General features: G+C 58.2%; 2 protein-coding genes and 2 non-coding genes across 14 annotated transcripts in view; all 4 read left to right on the top strand.

Annotated features, from left to right (window-relative positions):
• The window catches only part of TRPM2 (transient receptor potential cation channel subfamily M member 2), a 59835-nt gene extending 50439 nt beyond the window's left edge, over positions 1 to 9396 (top strand). For 6 of the 11 annotated variants that reach the window (XM_070597887.1, XM_070597890.1, XM_070597889.1 and 3 more), the window contains exons 26-34: positions 333 to 490; positions 1256 to 1332; positions 1662 to 1763; positions 3329 to 3415; positions 3856 to 3961; positions 5610 to 5711; positions 7304 to 7420; positions 8058 to 8153; positions 8285 to 9396. In XM_070597887.1, the coding sequence (XP_070453988.1) occupies positions 333 to 490; positions 1256 to 1332; positions 1662 to 1763; positions 3329 to 3415; positions 3856 to 3961; positions 5610 to 5711; positions 7304 to 7420; positions 8058 to 8153; positions 8285 to 8380 (941 nt within the window). In that variant the 3' untranslated portion in view covers positions 8381 to 9396. Of the gene's footprint in view, positions 1 to 332; positions 491 to 1255; positions 1333 to 1661; positions 1764 to 3328; positions 3416 to 3855; positions 3962 to 5609; positions 5893 to 7303; positions 7421 to 8057; positions 8154 to 8284 lie in introns of those variants that run through there. The other 5 variants (XR_011534005.1, XR_011534006.1, XR_011534007.1 and 2 more) reach the window with 4 other exon arrangements.
• On the top strand, positions 3915 to 3968 carry LOC139079981 (Z6 small nucleolar RNA). The gene has a single exon (XR_011534077.1). It is a non-coding gene; the product is annotated as a Z6 small nucleolar RNA (small nucleolar RNA).
• On the top strand, positions 5577 to 5653 carry LOC139079982 (Z6 small nucleolar RNA). The gene has a single exon (XR_011534078.1). It is a non-coding gene; the product is annotated as a Z6 small nucleolar RNA (small nucleolar RNA).
• A 6733-nt stretch (positions 9397 to 16129) lies between the features above and the next one.
• LRRC3 (leucine rich repeat containing 3) lies at positions 16130 to 22439 on the top strand. The gene is made up of 2 exons (XM_070597840.1): positions 16130 to 16991; positions 17739 to 22439. Exon 2 carries the CDS (start codon positions 17798 to 17800, stop codon positions 18665 to 18667), a length of 870 nt encoding a protein of 289 aa, XP_070453941.1. The 5' UTR covers positions 16130 to 16991; positions 17739 to 17797; the 3' UTR covers positions 18668 to 22439.
• Positions 22440 to 22705: the final 266 nt, after the last annotated feature.

Genomic DNA, 22705 nt, shown 5'->3' on the forward strand with positions numbered 1-22705 from the left:
TATCCCTCAGGTGTTGCTGGCCCCAGGGGAGCAGGTGTGCGCTCCTTACCTGGACAGGCTTCTCTAGGGCCTGGAATCCAGCTGCTGGTAGCTGCACAGGAGGCAGGTGCTGGCTGTGGGGCACTGCCATCCTCAGATCACTGTCCTCCTCGGGCCTCAGTGCTGGGGCTCTGGGGAGGGTGCCCCCTTTCGGGCTGGCACTCAACCTGTGCTCGGGGAGGTGGAGGCAGCCCAGTTTTGGGGAAATAACCGTGGAGGATGTCCCTGTTCTGTGGGCCGGGTGCCTGAGCCCGGGCCTGGCTTTGCATACGGCTCCATGTGGCTGTTCCCAGCACCCCAGAAGGCCTCAGAGGGGCAAGACCCTGAGCTTGACGGAAGGCAGAAAGCAGAGGACCCGGGTGACGCCCACCACGTGAATGCCCGCCACCTCCTCTACCCTAGTTCCCGGGTTATGCGCTTCCCTGTGCCCAACGAGAAGGTGCCCTGGGAGGTGAGTGCCTGTCCCAGCCATGCTCCCCATCAGGCAGGGGCTCCCTGTGTTCTGTGGGGGAACAGTTCTGCCCCAAACCCTCTGACTTAAGGACAGAGGCACAGATCACAGTTCCCATCCACTGTAGCCTCACAGGGCCATGTTGAACAGATGGGGAAACTGAGGCACGCAGGTCCATACAGATAGAGGTGGTAGAGCTGGGATTTGAGTCCAGGGCGCCCATGGGCCTCTGATCCATGCACAGAGCCCAGCACAGCTCCAGGGCTGCTCCTACGGCCTGTCATCTGCCCTGGTACCTCTAGTCACCGCACTGTCCTAGATCCCACCATCCCAGGCGAACGGTCACTTCCCCCTTTCCTGAGGGCCCGGTGAGTGAGAACAACGGAGAGAGAGAGATGGTATTCGAGTGCCCACTCGCAGGCCTTCTCTCTGGCCTTTCTGGAACATTCCAGGCTGCTGCTTCCATTGCCTTCTCCCCAGTCTCTGCCAGTTGGAATCCTTGTCCCTCTAGAGTCCAGCTTAGACCTCTGTACCTAGACCACCAGTCCAGTCACCAGCCCCCTCGGCTGGGTCCCCTGTGGGGCGTGTCCCTCAGGTTGGCCAAGCTCAGAGCCATGGTGTGCACTGGGGGGCCGCCTCGGGGTCCTTGGCTGTGATGCTTTGAGGAGAAGGAGCCACCCGCCCTCAGTCTTCCTGGGTGCCTGGGCCCGAGCTTTGACAGGGGCCGAGGATAACAGTCTGAGGAGAACGCCCCCGTTTCTGCAGACAGAGTTCCTCATCTACGACCCACCCTTTTACACGGCCGAGAGGAAGGACGAGGACATGGTGGACCCTGTGGGGAGGTGAGTGCGCACCTCTCCACTCTCCCCAGCCCTTCCTCACGGCCCAGGCGGGAGGGCGAGGGAGTGGCCTGGGTGTTGCAGAGTGACTGTGGGAACCCACTCAAGTGGGGGTCGGGCCTCCTGCCTGGTCGGGGCCCTGTTCTCCCCAGGGGCCCGGGACACGCTTGGGAGGTGCATGGTTGGGGGTGCCCCTGGCCTGGTGAGGGGCCCTCCTGTCCTCTGCCCGTGGCCTGGCCAGCCGCGTCCCAGGACTGGGCCGAGGCCTGCAGTCACCGAACCGCCCTGCCTCCACCGACTCTCATGGGGGCCGCCTTCCTGTCCTCTCCCAGCACCCTGGAGCCTCTGTCCGGGATCAGCTACAACGCCCTGGATGGCCCCGTGGACCGCCGCAGCTCCCACGGCCCCTATGCCGTGCAGGACGGGCTCCCTCGGTGAGTGCCGCCCTGCCCAGGGCTTGCTGCTGGGGTCAACCTTCTTCTCTTGGCAATCTGCGCATTTTTCCGATTAAAACAATAGGGAAGAAAAGAAACATCAACCTAAAGCATTTACTGGCACCCCCACGGGGAACTGTCCCCTGCAGGACACGGTGGGGAGTGGGGAGGGCGGGGACTTGCCCCAGCTGGCCGGGGCGCCTCGCCCTGCTTCCCTGAAGTCTCCTTGATGATTTCCACTCCTCTGCGGTACAATGCTGGTGACCTTGCTGGCCGACCTCCATAGATGCCTGAGAAGGAAGCAGGAGTGACAGAAAGGACTCTGCCGGCAGGGGGAGCTGTTACAGGGCCACTGGGGTTACTTTAGGGGGTGGTGGCATGTCCCAGCTTCTGTTCTCTGTAGGGACAGGCACTGAGCCCCATTGTACAGGTGATGCATTGGGGTTACGTTTAGGGGGTGGTGGCATGTCCCAGTGTGTGTCCTCTGTAGGACGGGCATTATGCCCCATTGTTCAGGTGAGGTATTGGGTTTACCTTTAGGGGGTGGTGGTGTGTGGTGCCCCATTGTACAAATGAGGACACCCCACATAAAGATGTAGGTGACTGGTGGTGTCACACCCAGAAAGCACTTGGTGACGGCCTACGTCCCAGCCTGGGGTTCTAGAGGAAAGGAGCCTCTCTGACCCAGGGTCACTGGGGAGGTGGCACCACCAGGGTCCCGAGGCTAGGAAGGGGCCGTGAGAATTAGAGGAATGAGGGCACGCTACTGGGATGTGGGGCGCCCCATGGTGCAGGCGGGAGCTGAGGGGGCCTGAGGGAAGAGGCAGGTGGCGGGCCTCTTGGGGAATGTTCTGGAACAGGGAGTGGGTTACTCTGCCTGGATCCAGAGGCTGTGTAAGGAGGTGTGGAGACGGATGGGGTCTGAGAACAGAGACGGTACCAGGAGTGGTTTCAGCTCTGGTGGCGGGAGGTTGTACAGGACGGGGCAGAGCGGCGTTAGGAAGGTGCAGGTGGAGCTGTGGGGAGAGGGCAGTGTCTCAGGGGGACCAGCCAGGTGCCCGCGCTCACGTGTGCTGAGGCCTTCAGATGCAGACACCTGCAGTGCGGTGCAGTGCGATGGGGTGTCATGCACTCTCTGGGGGACACGACGGCCACTTTAACACCTGGCGCATCTGCAGGGGCTGACCTGCTCCCAAGGCCCCTTTCCTTTTCCTTTTCCTTTCCTTTCCTTTCCTTTCCAATGGACCCCAACGTAACCTGAAGCCCCTGCTTCACCCTTTGGAGTCCCCAAGGGACAAGACTGGCCGAGGACATCCCTGGGTGGGCGAGGCGGGTTCGGCAGGCTGGCGGAGGGGTCCTGTCTGGGCCTGCACGCAGTGGCCCCTTCCCTGCTTCCATCGAGGCGGGCGGCCTGGGCCCTGAGAATCCTGGCCCGGGGCCGGGCCGGGCCGCATGCTGCCCGTGTGAGTGCCCCTGCCTGCTGTCCCCTCTCAGCCACCCTCCCTGCCCAGTCCTGGGTCTCCCAGCAGAGGGCGGCCAACTGAGCAGACCCCTCTCCACCCTAGGAACCCCATGGGCCGCACAGGGCTGTGGGGGCGTGGGGACCTCACCTACTTTGGACCCAACCACACGCTGCAGCCCGTGGTCACCCGGTGAGTCCGCCAGCGATGAGGACACGTGGTCACCCACACGCCTTGTGAGGGACTCACTCTCTGACCCTTCCCCCTGCGCCGGAGAGCCCAGAAGACAGTTCGTACTTGGTGCCCGGTACCAGCCTCATGGCGGGGCCTGGATAAATGAGGTGCATCCCGAAACACAGGGCATTTCTGGAGTCATGAAGGTGGACCAGCTGGGTCCAGGGCACGTGCTTCTTTAAGGCTTTTGATAAAGAAATATTCTCCAAAAAGGCTGGGCTGTTCTGGTCCAACCAGCGGTTCTGGGAGTGGGGAGGACACCTCCAATGGTTACCATCTCTTTCTTTCCCTGGAGCAAGAACTCAGGAGAGGATACAGGGTGGGGGCTCCCCCTGGTGCAGGGGCAGGTGGGCTGACCTCAGCACCTCTGGGAGCTGTGAGCTGGGCCACTTTTGCAGTTGGAGGCGGAACCAGGATGGAGCCATCTGTAGGAAGAGCATAAAGAAAATGCTGGAAGTGCTGGTCGTGAAGCGCCCTCTCTCAGAGCACTGGGCCCTGCCGGGGGTAAGCATCGCCAGCCGTCTGTCTATCCATCGCTCATCCGTTCGTCCGTTCCACTCGCTGACTGAACACCAGCCCCTGCGGCCCCTGCCCTGGACCGTGCTGGACTCTGTCCGTGGTTCTGCATGACCGCGTCTGGTACCCGGCCTATCAGAAGGGATTCTCCCTCCTGCTTCCTCACTTCGCAGCTGTGGAACAGGTTCAAATGCTCTTGAGTGTGCAGGAACGAAGTCAGCCCCTCTGTGTCCCTGGGGCCGCTGAGGAGGCTGAGCCGGTCTCCTGGCGGAGTTCACAGCGCTGGGGGCAGGCACGGCTCCCCACGCAGACGTCTCAGGTGCGCCCCTGCCCTCACCCTGCAGCCCCAAGCTGAGCTCTAAGGACGGGATGGCCTTGTCCAGGGGCCAGGACAGGGGTCAAACAGCCCCTCAGCTCCGGGGCAGCAGCTGGTTGTGGGGCTGAATGCCGGAGTGCAGCCCAGAGGCCTTGGGAGGATGGACAGAATCATGGTACAGAAGGCCCTGGGCCTGTCCTGTCCGCATGGGCTAAGCTGCTCAGGTCTTGCTCCCAGATCGGTCTGCCCTCCCCGCCCCTATCATTACTCTGGGGTCAGAATAGTCTTGTTCTGGCAGGAGGGCTGTGTCACCAGCCAGGCGCTGGGCTGGCACACAGTGTCTGGGACATGGCCCTGTCCGGGGTCCTCTCCTCTGAGCCTGTTCCTCGGTACCCTGATGTTTACCCAACTCAGCAAGAAGCTGCCAGGTTTCTCTGACATCCACCCTGTGGCCCAGGGCTGCTCTGCTGGGGGTGGCATGTTAATGGGAGTGGGTGGGGTGTGGGGCAGTGGTGTCACCTCCGGTGTTCAGGCCCCACTGAGGATTCCAGGGCTCTGGGCAGCTCTGGCCCTTGTAGCTGTGACCCCGTGCCCTCAGCGAGGGGGCCCCGTCTGAGCCCAGGTCCGGCCCCTCTCCCCGAGAGTTCTTCTGCACGATTCAGGCTCCCTCGAGGGCCCTTTGTCGCTCCAGGCGGGACACTGGCCCCAGCCCTGGCACGGTTCCTGCCGACGGGCATGTTCTGAGCAGTGTCCCTGTGCCCTGAGCCGGACACTGAGGGGCCTCTGATGAGCCTGCACGGGTCCCCCTGCCACAGCGAGCGAGGGCTGAGGTGGGATGGACATGACGTGGACTGTGAGGGACTCAGTGACAAACAGGGTCCCCTAGATGGGTGAGGGACAGGGAGTGCAGGGTCTGTGTCCATGGGGCAGGTGGTGTCAGGAGCGACCGGGAGCCCCTTGTGCAGGCACAGAGTGAGAGATGGGGGCTGGGGACGCAAACAAGCAATGAAGACACAGCCCGCCGCTGTGGCCTGGGCGGTGGCGGTCAGGGCACTGGCTACCTTACTGGGAGCCTGAGAGAGGCGCTGGTGCCCAGCACATGGCTGCGCCTTTGGCCTGACACGCCCCACTCTGTCGTGGGCTGACGTTGGCAGTGGGCTCTGGGCAATGTCACTCCAGCCCCGAGTCAGCCAGGCTGCCAGACGCTTGTCCACCCGCGCCTCCTGGGGGCTGGTCAGCTGCCTGCACCAGGCAGGTGGCCAGTGGAGGTGGGTCCCTGGATGGCCTTGCCCACTTGCATCCAACTCCCTCTCTGCTCAGGGCTCCCGGGAACCAGGAGAGACGCTGCCCCGGAAGCTGAAGCAGGTGCTCCGGAGAGAGTTCTGGCCTTCCTTCGAGAGCTTGTTGACTCAGGGTGTGGAGGTAGGGTGGCCTGCCTGCTTTGCCCCCACCTGTGTGTCCTGAGCCCCCACGGTGTGCTGGTCACGAGGGCTGCAGGACGAGCAGGATGGGGCACAGGGAACCTGCTCCCAGCCCACATCCTGAAGCTCCTGGAGGGAGGAGCTGGGACCAGGGGGCGTGGCCGTGGCTCTGGGCCTCAGGCACCTGGCGGCCCTCTCTGTCCCGGTTTCTCCTCTCTAAGTCAAGGGGGAGGGCAAGGACCTTTGCTGCCTTCAGAGGTGGTGGCGGGTTGAAGGGGGTCCTGGTGTTCAGTCCCTCCTTTCCACCCACGCTCCCTCTTGCCCTGAGCACAGCTGGGCACATGGGGACCCACAGCGTCTGTGCCTCCCAGGACACAGGAGGGGTTGCTCCCCACGCCCTGGAGAGAGATGCGCAGCTGGTCCCTTGTGCATTTGTCAGGCCTGTTTCTTTATTGAATCTTTTCTAAATTACAAAAGCAATGTGTGTTTCCCAAAACACACCCAGAATGCAGAAGGGCAGTGGTGACAGTGACACCACATCCACACTCACCCCCAGTGCTGCCCAGGGGGACAGTGCCAGACATTTAGTTCACTTCTTCAGGCCCCGTGTCAGCTCCGTCTTCAGCTCTGTCTATACTCACACACGTGCCCAGTTTTTCAATAAAAACGGGCTACATGGTGCACAGTTCTCCATAACGTGCTTTTCACTGAATTTTCGATGGTCGTATTTTTAGGTCCATATTTACAAACTTACCTCACTCTTTTTCAAGACCGCATCATATTTCATGAACTACATAATATTTTGTGCCACGATTTGTTTAAATGGTGCCCTAGGTGGGCATCTAAGTTGTTACCACGCCTACTTTTGTCACATCTTAGGATGACACAGGCAATTGCTGAGCTGTATGGTTTTGACCTATGAACCAGCAGTTTTGTATGCTTTGTCCCGTGCATGCCTTGGGGACACCGCCATCTCTGTTTTCCTTACTTCGTAGAAAGAATTAGTCTATTTATTGAGGTGAAATCTGCATAACAGAAAATTAACCATTTCGAAGTGAGCAGTTCAGGGGCATTTAGTACATTGACAGTGCTGTGCGACCACCACCTCTGTCTGGCTCCAGAACATTCCCGTCACCCCAAGAGGAAACCTGGTACCCATCAGCGTCACTCCCTCCCCTCCCCCAGCCCCTGGCAACCTCTAACCTGCTTTCTGTCTCTGGATTTGCCTCTTCTGGACATCTATCGTAAGTGGAATCATCCAGTAGGCGGCCTTCAGCGTCTGGCTTCCTTCACTTAGCGAGATGTTTGTGAGATCGCCACCCCTCTTTAATCCCGCTGAGCAGTGGAGGCGGGTCTGGATGCCAGGCCAGAGAGCTGGGGGAGATGGGTGAGGCTGTGGTCCCTGGCCACGTGTCAGTCAAGGCTGAAGGCCGTGTCGGGGAGCAGGCCGGACGGGGCAGGGAGAGACCCAGGCCAGGGCTCAGTGGACAGCTGTGCTCAGAGCGTCCCTGGGCTGGATGAAGCATGGGGAGACACGTGAGGACCCTTCTTCTGGAAGGAAGCCGGCGGGGCTCATCCTGCGCTGTCTCTCAGGTGTACAAGGGGTACGTGGACGACCCTCGGAACACGGACAACGCCTGGATTGAGACGGTGGCTGTCAGCATCCACTTCCCAGACCAGAGTGACGTGGAGCTGAAGAGGCTGAACTCTGTATGGGGCTCGGGTCTCAGGCTCCGAGGAGGGGGGAGACTTGGGGCGAGCATGCTCTGGAGGGGCCCCGGGCCTGCAGGGAGGAGTCTGACTGGGACCAGAGAGTAGGGCCTGGGTCAGAGTCCTGCTTGGAGGGTACCAACGGGGGACCCAGGAGAGGCCAGAGGCACAAGCACACGGCTGGAGTGGAGTCAGGGCTGGACGGGCGCCCTGGGACGGGGTCCTCTGGGGGCCTCCAGGCTCATGTCCAAGGGAGGCTGGTTCACCCACCTTTGTGGGGAGACCGCCCCCCCATACATCACTCCTCATATCCCTAACGGAGAACTGGAGCCAAAGAGGCTCGGGGGACAGACTTGGCTCATTTGCCGGCTGGGGCGCCTCAGAACACGGCTGCGCCCACTCTCTCCTCCTTCAAGGACATCGGGGCTTGGCAGGGTTTTCTGAGGGGCAACCGCAGTAGGTGTCCTGACCCCGCTTCCACAGCAGAGCAAAGTGAGCCAGCCACGGGCCTGACCTGGAGCGAGGGCCGAGGCTGGGGTCGTGCCCCCGCTGCCCCTCTGCAGTCCGGGCTTTGGGGTGTCTGGGTGGAGGTGGAGCCAGCCCAGGAGGGAGTCAGGATCTGCCCCTGTCCTTGCAGCACCTGCAGCCCTGCGACCCGGGGATGTCCGTCCGGTGGCAGGTCGTGGACAAGTGCATCCCGCTGTACGCCAACCACAAGACCATCCTCCAGAAGGTGGCCGCTCTGTTCGGGGCTTACTATTGACCTCAGGGGCGGGCGAGGCCAGTCCGTCCAGGGGCCCCTCGGAGACGGGCTGCTCGTTCCTGGTGCTGGCCGCCCAAGGCTCACGCAGCCCTGGACCTCAGACAGGCAAGGGGCTGCTGCCGGGACGCTGCATGATGTGGTTTGGGGACCTGCCATCCCTCACACCAGCTGGAGTCGCCGGCCAGACAAGCTCGTGAATGGAAGGCGCCAGGGCGCCCTGAGGGGAGAGCTGAGGCAGGCGACAGGCGGCCAGTCACACCGCAGTTCCTCAGAGCTGAGGTGGCCGCTGGCACCCCGCCAGCCATCGCTGCCTCTCCTGAGCAGGCTGGCAGCCTGTCAAGGGGCTGTGGGCCCCTGGCGGCCTTGACCCTCGGCTGGAGTTGCTCCCTCCTGGTCGTGTCATCCTGAGCAGCACGTCCACCACCAGCGGTGCAGGGGCCCACAGCCTGCATTTCCTGGACAGTTGGGGTTCCCCTGTGGCCTCCTCCTTGGGCTCAGGCCCCCCACATGGCCTCCACTCTGACATAACTCGGACTCTCGCCTGGCTTGGGGCAGGGCAGTGTGGGAAGCCCAGTTCAGCGCCCCGGGCTGCCAGGGCTGCGCCCCTTCGCAGAGACGGGGTACTGGGCAAGCACAGGCCTGCTCCAGAGATGCAGAGGGTCTCTGCCTGTTCGCTGCCCCAGGCCCCAGGTGGGGTCCCCTACACCTGCACTCCCTGCCTCCCCTTCCTGTGAGCCTGGAGGGAGCAGACGGTGGGCGTGGACAGTGGGGGGCCACCGGGTTCAGTGTCGGTGACTCACAAGCCATCAGTGTAAACCGTCAGGAGTGAACCAGAAAATAAACAGAGTCACAGAGGTGTGCGGTGGTCACGGGGCTGTGGCTGGGCCACCGAAACCTCTCTCACCTCACGGGCAGGCTTTCCGTGGCCTGTGGCTGTCTCTCCACGGACACCCTGCAGGCCCCTCAGGTCCAAACTCTCGATTTCCCTCTGACCCCCGACCCCCAGGCTCCGTCTCCTTCATCCTCTTAGATGAGCCCGCAACTGGGACTCAGCACCCTCGGGCCCTCGCCCCGCTCCCCCACCCTGCAGGTGCTCAGGCACGGGGGTAGGGGTGGGGGGCCTGGCTTTTTATCTGGAATCACATACCCAGCCAAGCCAGCCTTCAAGCCGAAGCACCAAATAAACATTTTAAAATAGTAAGGACACAGAAAATGTGTTACTCATGCGTCCTTTCTGAAAGAATTTCTCAAAGATGAAGTACAGAAAAACAAAACGCACTGACTTAGTGGGCCAGGCTGCCACGACAGAGCACCGCAGGCGCGGCTTTAGCCGCAGACACGTGTCCTCTCAGTCCTGGGGGCTGGATGTACGCAACCAGGGTGCCACAGCGCTGGGTTCTGGAGGGAGCTCTCTTCCCGCCTGTAGGGCCCCCCCCCGCCGTGTCCTCACGCGGCCTGTGCTCGGCATGCGTGGAGACGGAGGCTGCTCTCCTTCTCCTCTTATAAGGACACCGATCCTTCAGGGCTCCGCTCTCATGACCCCGTGTAACCTTACTTACTTCCTTAGAGGTCCCACCTCCAAACACAGCCCCACTGGGAGTTCGGGCTTCCACGTAGGAATTTTTGGGAGGGATGCAACCATTCAGTCCAGAACACAGCACACACACACACACACACACACACACACACACAGACTGAGCTCCGTGGATAGCAAGGGAACCACTAAAATGTGCAGCTGAGTCTTGTAATTGTTGAGACACAATGTGAAAAGAAAATTGAATAGCTGAGAATTGAGTCCCAGCTGGTCTCCCGGGAGCACAGAGGAGACCCCGGGCGGGCCGAGCTCATTGAAGGTCTTCCCTCGCTCAGGAGGAAGAAACGGATGCCGCCTAGATCCCGGGCTGGAGGGAAATGTGGGCTGACAAATGCAGGCGGGCAGCCGAGTGCATTACGGCTTAGGGCGGCCACGCGAAGGACAGACAGAGGAGTGACTTTAAACCACCAGGGGAATTAAACCAAACAACAACAAAATCAAGGAAAAAATATCCATCGAAGATGGTTAATGTGAAATAAAATGGCAGGAGATAGTCAAAACGTGTCTGTCATTATGTCATACATAAACTGTGATTCTCATATTGGGGTACGAAAAGGACACAACAGATTTCTCTTGTTTTCCGTACATTTTCCTATATCGGTCAAAACAAAAGAGACATTTAATAGCTGACAACATGGGGAGTCCCACTAGGCAGAGAGGAAGGTATGCAAACAGCTCCAGCAGACCAACAGAACTCAGGCTCAAGTGTGTCCTTCAGGGAACAGAGAGGAACCTTCGACTGGATAAAGGTATCACTCCATCGAGAAATAGTACTTTCGTCAACTGTTATCTACCTAACGCCGTAGCTTTTTAAAATACATGAAGCAAAATTGATAGAAATTCAAGGAGAAATCGGAAACTTCACAGTAATATTTGAGACCTCTCAGAAATCAAGAAATCAAAAAGCAAAAGGAAAATAGGGTGGAATTTGAATAACGTAGTCAACAAAGTTGGGGTCATTCTGTGTGTGTCTGTGGTGTGTGATTATGCATACAGGTGTGTGTGTATTTATATATAAATATATATTATACATAGAAACGGCGTATAATTTACATATAGATTTGTTTACATATGCATTTTATATGTGTGCAGTAAATTGTGTAACCCATAAATACAGACATGGCACATGATGAACATACTGTTCATAGTTACAGACTTCCTCTGTGTGTGTGACTTTGCACCCACCCAACGACAGCAACGAGAAGGCCCAGAGGACACACCTGGTTCTCAGACACACACAGGACAGTCACAAAAGCTGAGTGCACACCACACCATCAAGGAGATCTCAGTGACTTTGTGAGGGCAGCCCATCACCGAGGCCACATGCTCTGGCCACAGCGTTAGAGCAACATTGGAACGTGGGAACGTGGCCGTACGCCAGGAGAGGACAGAAATACCTCTGGTGGTTCCAGGCGCTTGCACTTGGGACGGTGAGTGACCAGTCCCCGGACTAGCTTGCTGGGGCTGGGCGCTGCTGGTGATGCCACCCTCTGCCTTCCGCCCTCCCTGGAGAGGCTTCTGTCCTCTCTTTGGAGCCTCCTGCTTCGGAGGTGGGAGGACCAATGGGCAGCAGCTGTGCCTCTATGGGGACGGCAGACGCTGTCCCTGCGACTCTGGTCAGCGCTCGGTCCCAGGGCCATCCCCAGCTGCACGGGATTTGGGGCAAGCGAGAACCATGGGCTGGGATTGTCTAGGGAGGGCCATGGGGGCCGCCTGCGCCCTTCCCCGCCCCCCACCTCCCTCCTGCCCTCGACGTGCACCTTCAGTGGGGAGCGAGCGAACCAGAAGCCACACAGTGAGAGGATCCCATGTCCCACCCGGGGTGTGGCTGCAGAGTCTCAGGGGGAACAGTTATAACCTAAATGCATTTATTTAAAAGTCAAAAGACGGAAAGGAAATTAGCTAAGGTGATGACTCAAGAAGCTCAAAACCCAGCTACAACATAAATCCAGGGACTAAGGCAGGGACAAAGTCAGAATTTAATGAAGGAGGGAAAAATAAAGAATCGGCATTGGGGGCCGGCCCCATGGCCGAGTGGTTAAGTTCACACTTCGGTGGCCCAGGGTTTGGCCGGTTCAGATCCTGGGCGTGGACACGGCACTACTCATCAAGCCATGCTGAGGTGGTGTCCCACACAGAAGAACTAGAAGGACCCACAACTAGAATATACAACTATGTACTGGGGGGCTTCGCGGAGGAAAAAAAAAGATGGGCAACAGATGTTAGCTTAGGGCCAATCTTGAAAAAAAGAATCTGCAAGAAAAAATAGGGTCTTGAGAAAGACAACAAAATTGACAAAACTTGGATTTGTGAGATCTGGGGTGGCAGGAATGTGCAGGGAGAGCCCCCAGAGGAGACAGATCTGGAAATGCCAGTGACAAACGAGAGATGTGGTGAAGGTGGCCATCCTCTTCCCGCAGGGAAATCGGCAGCCAGGGAGTGGAGGCAGTCTGGTTCTGACGGCCCAGGGAAGGACGCCAGGGGGGCAGGGCCCAAGCCCAGGGTGCTGCTCAGGGCTTCTTTTTGGTTTTCCAATTCGTCTTTCAAGATCAGGCAGAGAGAACCAGGAATTCAGGGAGATCCAGGAATTCAGAGAGATTGAGGAATTCCGGGAGCGTACAGGAAGGCTCAGTCTTGGCCAAAGCTGCTCAGGATAGTTTTGCCAAGGCCAACAATCCATCCATGAGGCCCTTTGGTGACCTTCGGGGCTCCCATGCAGCGAGCCGGCTCCCTCAGCTCCCCTCGGTCCTCTGCCTTTGTCCTGCTCCAGCCCCTGCCTGTGAGCTGGCTGCTCTCAATGCTGCCCAGTGGGCTGAGGTCCTGTCTGAGGGTCCCCTTGGCTGGGTGAGGGCAGAAGTGGGGGCAGTGTGGAGGCCGGGGCAGCAGAGGCCCGAGCCTAGCCCCATGGAAGGCCGGGTGGGAGAGCTGGTGGCCAGTGCACGGCCCAGAGGAAGGGCCGGCCAGGCCACTCTGTGATCCCTCTGTGGGGAGGGCAGCGTTCTGGCCTCAGCAGGAGGTTTTATTCATCTGCCTGATTTCATCCTGGCCCTTGTGGATGCTGCAGGCTCTGCTCCTCCACGCTGATCCCCAGGGACGCACGCGGGCCTAGTCCGGCAAAACATCCTTCCTGGTGGGGAAGCAATTAACCAGCTGGAGCCTTGCATTATATCCCTGGGGCCATGAAGCCAGGATCCTGGGTGGATAAATGGTGAGATAATCAGAGCTCAATAACCGTCAGAAGGACAGCTGCAGTGGTCAGACCACGTGGCTGGGATGGCATTAGAAGGTTCCTGGTGCTTCTGAGAGCACAGGCTCATGGTCCGGAGTGGACAGTGGGCCAGCTCTCACCAGGCCCTGTGGCCTGGGCCTGGCCAGTGGCCAGCGCCACCCCTTGGAGACTCTGATGTTATCACCTAGTGAGGCAGGCCAGCAACTATGAGGACCAGGAAGACACACCCAAAAGTGCCCTGAACTGGTCCATCCATCCATCCACCCATCAGTGTGCACGTCATTGACACACGTAATGACCTGTGATGAGCAAACTGGTACAGCACATCACTGGTTTATTTTATTGAGGCTGAGCACACACTTAGTCACCAGCACTAATCTGCAGTGTGAGCAGCTTGATGGATTTCTTACTTATGTTAACCACCAGCACCCAGATCAAGGTGTAGAACATCCAGCCCCAGAAGCCCCCTTGTGCCCCATCCTGGTCACTGCCCTCCACCGTCATCGAATGTTGCCTGTTCTCGAACGTTCCATAAACAGAACCGCACAGCGTGAGCCCTGAGTGAATGGACCCTCTACTGTGCATAAAGTCTGCTGGTTCACCTGCATCCACACGGCAGTTTTTGGTGGTAACCACATTAGTGTGTTCAATGTAAATATTAAGAATATTCCATAATTTTTTGGCTCCCCTTTGGCGCCTCTGCAGTTTACCATAAGATAACACACCAGCAGCTTCATAGCTCAGATTATTTCAATCTCCTTGAAAGCTAGTTGACCGTTTAGAGCAGAAATAACAAGGTATTGTGAGGTTCCTAGACACACGGACATAACCGTAGGACAAGAGCACAGGCCCGGAGCAGGTGCAGATCACCACTGCAGGGGTCTGAGGCTGCAGGCGAAGAGGTCTAACGTGACCTGATGGAAGACTGAGATGAGAGGTGAGAGCTGACACCGCACCTGTAAGCAGCCACTGAAACAACACAGCAGAGAGTTACAGCTCTGAGTCAACTAAGGAGAGAAAGTGGACCAAAAAAGACTCAACCTAAAAGAAGGCAGGAAAAGAGGACAAGAGGACACGGTCGAGGGATATGGAAAAGAAATCAAGGAAGACAGACCGGAGCCCACGCACCAACCACTCCTTTAAAGGAAAGCTGTCGAAGCTGGGATGCCGTCACGGGTAACACGCTGTAACCTAAACTGCCGGCCTTATTCAAGGGCACTGGTTTTCCCACTAATACCCTTGTCTATTCCAGGATCCCACATTGCATCTAGTTATTATTTCTTCTTAGTCTTTTCCAACCTGTAACAGTGATTCAGTCTTTTCTTGTTTTTTGTGGTCTTTTGAAGTGTATTTATCAGTCACTTTGTAAAATGTCTTTCACTTTCGGTGTGTTTGCAGTGCTCTCACAATTGGGATGAGATTGTGAATTTTTGGCAAGAATACCAGAGGAGTGATGCTGTGCTTTTTCTCAGTCTGTCGTACCAAGGGCTCCATGATGTCCATCTGTCTTTTACTGATGATATTAACCTTTGTCACAGAGGTAGGGTGATTTCTGCTGGGTTACCCCCTATAAAGTTATTATTTTTCCCTTTGTAGTTAATAAATATATTGAGGAAGATACTTTGATGCTATGAAAATCCTGAAGGACACTAAGTATGAGGACCCAAGAGGCTAAGAGTAAAGGGATGAAGGAAGACATCCCAAGCTAACCGAGTCAAGAGGAAGCTGGAGTGGCCATGTTAGTGTCAGACAGAGCAGAGTTCAAAGCAAAGAATCTGGGGATAAGGAGGGCCATTTCATAATGATAAAGCAGTCAATTAATCAAGAAGATATAATAATCTGAATATAGGGTATCAAAATGCACAAAGCAGAAACTGACAGAACTGTGAGGAGAAACAGACACATTCACAATTATAGTTAGAAACTTCAACATTCCTCTCTCGATAATTAACAGAGCAACAGACAGAAAATCAGCAACTATGTAGAATACTCGAATTGCACCATCAGCTGACTTGACCTAGCCAAAATTCATAGAACATCCCACTGAGCGACAGGAGAACACACATTTAAGTACACACATAACAATTATCAACATGGGCCATATTCTGGGCCATAAAATGAGTCTCAATAAACTTAAAAGGATCCAAAAGATACAGAGTATGTTCTCTGACAACAATGGATTTAAATTAGTAATCAAAAACAGAAAAATCTTTGGGAAATCCCCAAATATCTGGAAACTAACCAACACACTTCTAAACTCATGGATCAAAAAAGAAAAGAAAAGGCAAATTAGAAAGTATTTTAAACATAATGGATATGAAAATACAACACATCAGAATTACTGGGATGCAGCTAAAGCAGGACTTGGAGGGAAATGTATAGCACTAAATGCCCATAGTAGAGAAGAAAGATCTCAAATCAGTGAGCTCAGATTCTGTCTTAAGAAACCAGAAAAAGAATAGACAATTAAACCCAATGTAAGCAAAAGAAAAAATACAGATCAGAGAGAAAGTCAATGAAAAACAAAAAGGGAAAACAATAGAGAAATCAATGGAACCAACAACTGGTTCTTTGAGAATATCAATAAAATTGATGAACTTATATCCTGACTGACCAGTGAAAGAAAAGAGACACAAATTACCAATATCAGGAATTAGAGACATGACATCACTTCGTAGTCCATATTGAAAGAATAATAACAGAATATTATGAAGACCTTTATGCTGATAAATTCAACAACTTAAAATAAGTGGACAATTCCTTGGGAGATACAAACTACCAAATTCAGTCAAGGAAAAAAAATAACCTCAGAAGCTCTACCTCTATTAAATAACTCAACAACATATAAAAATGGTAACACACGCTGACACTAACCCTACAGTGCTCTGACACTGTGGACCAGTGCTTGCGTGGTGACCAGGATAGGGGTGGGGGGAATACAAAGGCAGAAACTTGGGGTATTTACTACGCTGATTGTAGCGATGCTTTCACGGGTGTACGCAAATACCAAAATGCATCAGATTTAAATATGTGGTTTATCGCATATCAATGACACCACAATAAAATTGTTACAAAGCCCTAGGGATGGCTCAGGTCAAGTGAAGTGCCCCCACCCCCACATTCCCTTCCCTCCTCGGGATGCCCACGCACGGACCCTAAGACACAGGAGGGTGGGGTATGGAGTAGGAGCCGGACCCGACACAGGTGGGTGGACACCAATCCCCCTAACCAGCTCTGGAGGCCGCTGGCGTTAGGCCTGAGAGGGACTCACAGCAGGGGCTTCGGAGCGACGCCAGCCCCAGGAGGGGATCCCCCAGCACCAGGCAGGGGCCGTATGGGGCCGGATGGGGCGGGGCAGGGGCGGGGCTCTGCGGCTTCACCGCCCCGCCCGCCCGCAGACCACGCCCACAGCCCCTGACAATCACACCTCTCCTGCGTCTGAAAGCCCCGCCCCAGCCCCGCCCACGACGTCCTCTCAGGCCCCGCCCCCATCCCAAGCCCCGCCCCGCCTTGCCTCTACCGCCTCGCCTAGGCCCCTTCCCTCGCCCTCCCTCTCTGAGTCGTCCTGGCCCCGCCCCGCCTTTGACCCGGCCCAGGCCCCGCCCCTCAATTCTCCGGCCTGGCGTCATCCTGGCCCCGCCTCTGGCCAGGCCCCGCCCCTCACTCTCAGGCCTCTCGTCATCCTGGCCCCGCCCCTCACGTTTCTCCAGGCCCCGCCCCTCGCCTTCTGGCCCCGCCCCTGCCCCAGGCCCCGCCCCACCCCGACAGGCCCGCCCCTCGGCCCGGCCCCGCCCAGGCCCCGCCCCTCGCCCAGGCCCCGCCCCTTTCCAGCCCCGCCCCGCGGAGCGCAGGCCGAGCCGCGTGTGTCCGAGCCGCGGACTTGGGCGCAGGCTCCCGGGTCGCTGCCGCGCACGGGTGTGGCTCCGGGTCGGGCTCCGAGCGTGAGAGAGCCTCTTGCAGAGCAGCCACCGTACTCGGCCTACAGGTAAAGCCACCGCCCCGCCTGGGAGCCTGGACACCCCTGCCCCCGTCCATCCCCCGCCCGCGGGTCCCGGGGTCTCGAGGGTCCCAGGGTCCCGGGGTCCGAGCCCCGCCCGCGAGGCCCCGCGCGGCCCCGCCGCCCCACGCCCCAGCGCGGGCCGCGCGCCCAGCGCTTGGCTTTTCTCTTTTCTCGTTTTCCTTCTTTTTCAAACATAATGGAGATAAAAGGCGCCGACCCCGGTGCCGGTGCCAGGTGGTTTGTTCCTATCAGGGCCGATGGAGAAGAGCTTTATTTATTACTTAATTTTTAAGGGTTGTGAAAATTAGCAAAGTGCTCAGCTCCTGACAGCAGCCCAGCCCCCGCGGAGACAAGCCGCCCTCCGGGTCCTATTCCTACCCACTGGGTCCGACTCTGCAGCCCGGTCTTCCTGGTTTCCAGCCCCAAGGAGCTCAGAAGGGTGGACCCTAGTCCAGCCGTCACCCCCGTGCTGTCCAGGCCCTGGTCCCCTGGGTGTGCAGTGGGTGTGTCCAGGGCGGGGTGGCCGGGTTCCGGACCACTTAGCTCCAAGCCTGCCCCCGGCCCAGCGGTCAGCACGACCCTGTCCTTGCTCTTCTGGGTGGTGTTGGGAGACTCCGGAAATAAGTTACAGAGACCCCCACTGGTCAGATGCTTCAGTTTGCCTGTGACATCTCCTCAAAGTCAAAGTGTGCTGGACCACGGTGGACAATGCTGATTGCTCTTCTCTTTCAGAACTGAAAGAGAACAGTCTTTCCTGGCACATAAGGAGCGAGAGTTTATGTCTTTGTCGGATGGTCACTTGCACAGTGGCGCCGGGGAGTGGGGAAGAGCAGAGATCTGCAGCACTGAGCGAGAGGGGCGTGCCCTCTGTCCCCACACGCAGTCAGATGGGCCCCATGGGCAGGCAGAGCCCCTCGTCCCTGCCGGTCCCCACAGGGGGGTCTTGCCTCCTCCTCCTCTTCTGCCTGCGGTTGGGTGCTTCCTGCCCGCAGAGCTGCCAGTGCCCTGACCACGCGGGGGCTGTGGCCGTCCACTGCAGCGCGAGGGGCCTGCAGGAGATCCCCAAGGACATCCCCACCGACGCCGTGCTCCTGAAGCTCGATGCCAACAAAATTGCCCGCATCCCTAACGGAGCTTTCCAGCACCTGAACCAACTGAGAGAGCTGGACTTGTCTCAGAATGCCATCGAGACCATCGGCCCTGCTGCCTTCTCGGGCCTGGCTGGGGGCCTGCGGCTGCTGGACCTGTCTCATAATCGCATCCGGAGGATTCCGAAGGACGCCCTGGGCAAGCTCAGCGCCAAGATCCGCCTGTCCCACAACCCGCTGCACTGCGAATGTGCCCTGCAGGAGGCCCTATGGGAGCTGAAGCTGGACCCGGACTCGGTGGACGAGATCGCCTGCCACACCTCGGTGCAGGAGGAATATGTGGGGAAGCCGCTGATCCAGGCTCTGGACTCCGGCGTCAGCTTCTGCAGCATCCACCACAAGACCACGGATGTGGCCATGCTGGTCACCATGTTCGGCTGGTTCGCCATGGTGATCACCTATGTTGTGTACTACGTGCGCCAGAACCAGGAGGATGCCAGGAGGCACTTGGAGTACCTCAAGTCCCTGCCCAGCGCCCCCGTGTCCAAGGACCCCATCGGCCCCGTGCCCTAGTGCCCTCTGGCTCGAGCAGACCGCAGCCCACCTGTCTCCCGTCACTTTGGTAGCAGGTGGTGGCTGACTCGTGCTTCTGAGACCCCCGGCGAGGTGGGTCATCACAGCTGTTTCTGCGCAGTGCTTCCCTCTTCAGAGCACTTTCCCGTGTTGCGTTCAGTCACTGCCACCTCCTTCAGGTCAGGTAACGAGGAAACCGGAGCTTAGAGACACGGAGTGACTTGCCCACCGTGACACAGTCAGGAAATGATCCAGCTGGGACTTAAAACCAGCCTGCCTGTTAACGATGTTCGGTGGCCCTTCCACTCTGCAGGCCTCTCCTGTGTGGTACCCAGAGGACGTGTCAGCGTTCAGAGAAGAAAGAGCTCGTGCCCGCAAGTGTGCGCGTACCCCAACAGCGGTCTAGGGTGCAGAGCGCTCTGTTGAAGGCACAGGTCGTCCCACCGTGCGGAACGGAGTCACCTCGTTTCCCTTATATTTCCTGAACACTTTTGACCACGGAACTCTCTCCAGAGGGAAGTGGGAGAGACCAGGTGTTTCGAGGGAGGTACGTGAAAGGCGCAGCTCAAACTTACCTTGGAACAGGTTTGTTTGTTCTCAGAATGTTTGTGAAGAGGAACACCTGTACCAAAATTTCGGTCCAGTCAGAGGGAAAGACCCCAAACCCCAAAACCAAAAAACCCTGGAGAGGAACCCGAGAAAGGCCCAGAGTGGACCATCCCGGGGCAGTCAGCAAGCACACAACATGGCCCTGCCCCGCTTCCTGCCTCGCCATCTGGACCATGTTGGTGGGCAGGCCGTCACCTTGGATCGCTACTGTGCCTTGTTTTTCCACCCACTGAGACCTAAAGACCTCTCCAAGGACAGGAGGACTGCTGTTCCATGTTTCAAGGCCAATCAGCGGGGTGCTCCCTTTCTCCAGCAACCGGAACTCCTCTCTCTCTCTCTCTCTTTCTCTCTCTCCTCCTCGCTCCCCCTTTTCACCTTTGCTGCCAGGAATCTCAGAGCTAATTTAGTGCTCGGTTTTCTTACCCGTATTATTTCATGTTCAGGGTAGACGTTACCTCCACCTATATAACTCTGATCCATCTTTCCAATCCTATTTTTTACTAAAAAACCTTTTTGTATGAGTGTTTATATTTTAAACGACTTCAGATATTTTTAGGGGGAAGCAAATAGGGATAAACTGTTTATGAACTTAAGGTGTGAAAGATGGACGCCCTAGATGCTTAGACAGGATTAGAAGTGGCGGTTGGTCCTTGCACAGCCTCGTGTGACTTGAAGTGAGGAGCGGGGTCATGCGGACGTGTTGACTCAGACGCAGCAGCTGAGGCAGAGCCCCGAGAGGCTCGTTCGAACAGAGTGGTGCCTTTTCAGTTATGGTGCATTAAAGAGAAACGACCAGCAGATTCCCAGTACTCTCCCACTCCCAAACGCCCCACGCCTGTGTTCATGGGGCAGGGGCCGGTGTGCACAGCCTGCGCAGTGTGAACAGGGGGCCCTGTGCTGTGACGTGCAGGGTGGCACTTCTCTGCCCGCCGCCTAGATCAGGAGGCGGAGTGGGAGGCCTGGCTCAGGTGCGGCGGTCGAGGCCCACCTCGCCGCCTCCCATGGCTCGTGCTCCTTCCGAATGGTACCAGTCGGCAGGAAGCCGACGGCCCCGCCCGCTTTCCATGAGCACTGAATCCAAGCGGCCAGTCTTAGTGTTGCTCCCCTTGTGTGACAGTTGCCGTGCGGAGCAGAAGTGCGGCTGCTGGCTGACCAGCAGGACACAGGCTCCTTGGGTGATTTGGGTCCCCCTTCCCCTTCCATCCCAGGGTGCAGACAGCGGGGAGAGGGCCCCACAACACAAGAGGTTTGCCGCCTGGTGGGTTTGCGCGATGGACGTGACACTGGCTCAGGGGAAGAGAGTGGACCGAGGCCGGGTGGGATTGTCAGGGTCTTGCCACTGCTGCTCACGTCCTCTGGGGGCTAGACGGCCTCAGCACTTTGGGGGGCCTTCTTTGCCGCCAGGAACCTCTTCTTTTGCTCTTACACCAGAATCAGCCCTGAGCCTGCTGCCCCCCAAACGTGGCTCTTCACGGGGTCCACAGGGGCCCAGTGGGGTGGGGCTTCTTCCCTCCCTGCCCCCTGCTGGGCCCCGGCCCACCGCCCACCTTCCCCTCGGTGCTGGCCTGCCGGGCTCCTGTCCTGCCCCTGCTGGGAAGAGGAGGTGGGTGAGGACCCCGGAGCACACCAGAGGGGCTGCTCCCTCTCCTCCTGAGCCCGGAGCACTCCTGCCCTTCTGGGCTCCCCGCCCCTCGTGGAGCATCCCAGGGGAGGATACCTCCCTCCAAGGACGATCTCCAGGACCCCAACTCCAGGACCCCGAAGCTCCTTCCTGCTCATGGGTACTCCCAGCCCTGGTACCTGGGAGCCCTCGGCTCTCCCTGGGTGCAGCCCTCCCCTCCCCTCAAGGGACACGTTAAGATGACGCCCTGCCTGGGCCCACCCTGTCCCTTGCTGCCATATGCGAGTGCAGGCCCCTGGACGCCCCTGTGGACCCTCGGGCTCACTCTGCTACCCACCCCACTGATGGGCCTTTGACCTCATCTTAAATCTGCAGAGGCCGGGGTCAAGCCGGCCCCATCGAGGGAACAGTGTTGACAGTGGTGGGGACATGACAGAGGGGGTGCCTCAGTCGGTCTGTCCAAGTTGGGGGGCAGTGGGATTATAGCCTTTGTGGGACATGGGGGACCCCCGGCTCTCATTGCCATCCAGGTAAGGGGCCCTCAGAGAGCTCCCTGTGCATGGCCCCCCCTTAGCCCCATCTGCAGAGCTCCTTTTACCAAGAGAGGTAGCACTTCCCAGGGGTGGGGGGTTGGGGGGATGATTTGGGGGTTCCTCACAGGACATGGGTGGAGTGACCAGATTGGCCCTGGCAGCCAACCCCTCAGGGTGGTGGCTAGGTCTCTCTTCCTTCCCACGGGAGTTGGTGGGGGGTCTTGCTTCTAGGGACAGAGGGGAGGGGAGGGGCAATGAGCGGCTCATGGGGCCCCCCAGAGCCCGCTCTCCCTACCCAGCGCCTCTGAGACTTCCTGCTCCCTTGGTCCCCGGCCCCACCATGGATGCTCCTCACGGAACCAGAGCCCACCCCTGCCCCTGCCCCTAGGAGGGGGTGCCCGGTGCTCACAGCCTTCTGACACCCCAGCCTCCCGACACCCCAGCCTCCCTTCCCTGGTGGGCTTCGGGGCCCCCAGATGCCTGGTTACACTGAGCTCTAAGACGGGCCGGCGCACTCTCCATCAGATGGGGGTCTGGAGTGGGGCTGGGCCGGCATGAACAGCTCCTCCCAGATGGTCCGTAGGATGCTGGGGCGTCAGCAAAGCCAGGGCAGGAAGGCGAGGAGCCACCTTCCTGGGAACCCTGGGCAGAGAGGTGGGCCCGGGCCCCGAGCACTCCTGGGCGCCCCCCGTGGTGGGCGCTGTGCACTGCCCTGCCCCTGCTGGCTTGCCTTCTGGACTGCACTGCCCAGGCCACCTTGTAGCCCATTCTTGACAGCTGCATTTGCATGAGACTTTGATCCCAGACTGAATTTATGTGAGGAGGAGGCAGGGCCGCTGGTGCAGACTGTGGTGGAGGTGGAATGTTCTGGACTTGGGGCAGCTCCCGGCCATGGCAGGAGCCTGGGGTGGTATCTGGAGTCACCTTTCCTGGAAGCTGGGTCTCGAGTCTGACTCTACTGTCGTTCCCACTGACTGTGTTCCTTGACTAAACCTCTGGGCGTGAATGAGCTGGAGTGGATTCTGTTGTCTGTGTCTCTGCGGCCCCACGCAGCCCAGACGCCCCTTCCGTTGCTGCAGCCTGGCCTGCAGCAGAGCCGCCAGCCCTATGAGCCCGGAGCCCTGTGAGCCCACAGCGTGGGGGACCCAGGTCAGGGACGGGGTGCACTGGTGCTGGAGCTGGCTTGCACTGCCTAGAGATGGCTGATGGTTACATTTTGAGGACTTTTGTGAGCCAGCTGACATCATGGCATCCCTGGAGAGAGTTCACCTCTAG

This window comes from Equus przewalskii, chromosome 27 (genome assembly GCF_037783145.1).
Source record: "Equus przewalskii isolate Varuska chromosome 27, EquPr2, whole genome shotgun sequence".
NCBI lineage: Eukaryota > Metazoa > Chordata > Mammalia > Perissodactyla > Equidae > Equus > Equus przewalskii.

Excerpts from the sequence above, each read along its gene's own strand:
- LRRC3 (XM_070597840.1), top strand. The coding sequence starts at position 17,798 with ATGGTCACTTGCACAGTGGCGCCGGGGAGTGGGGAAGAGCAGAGATCT.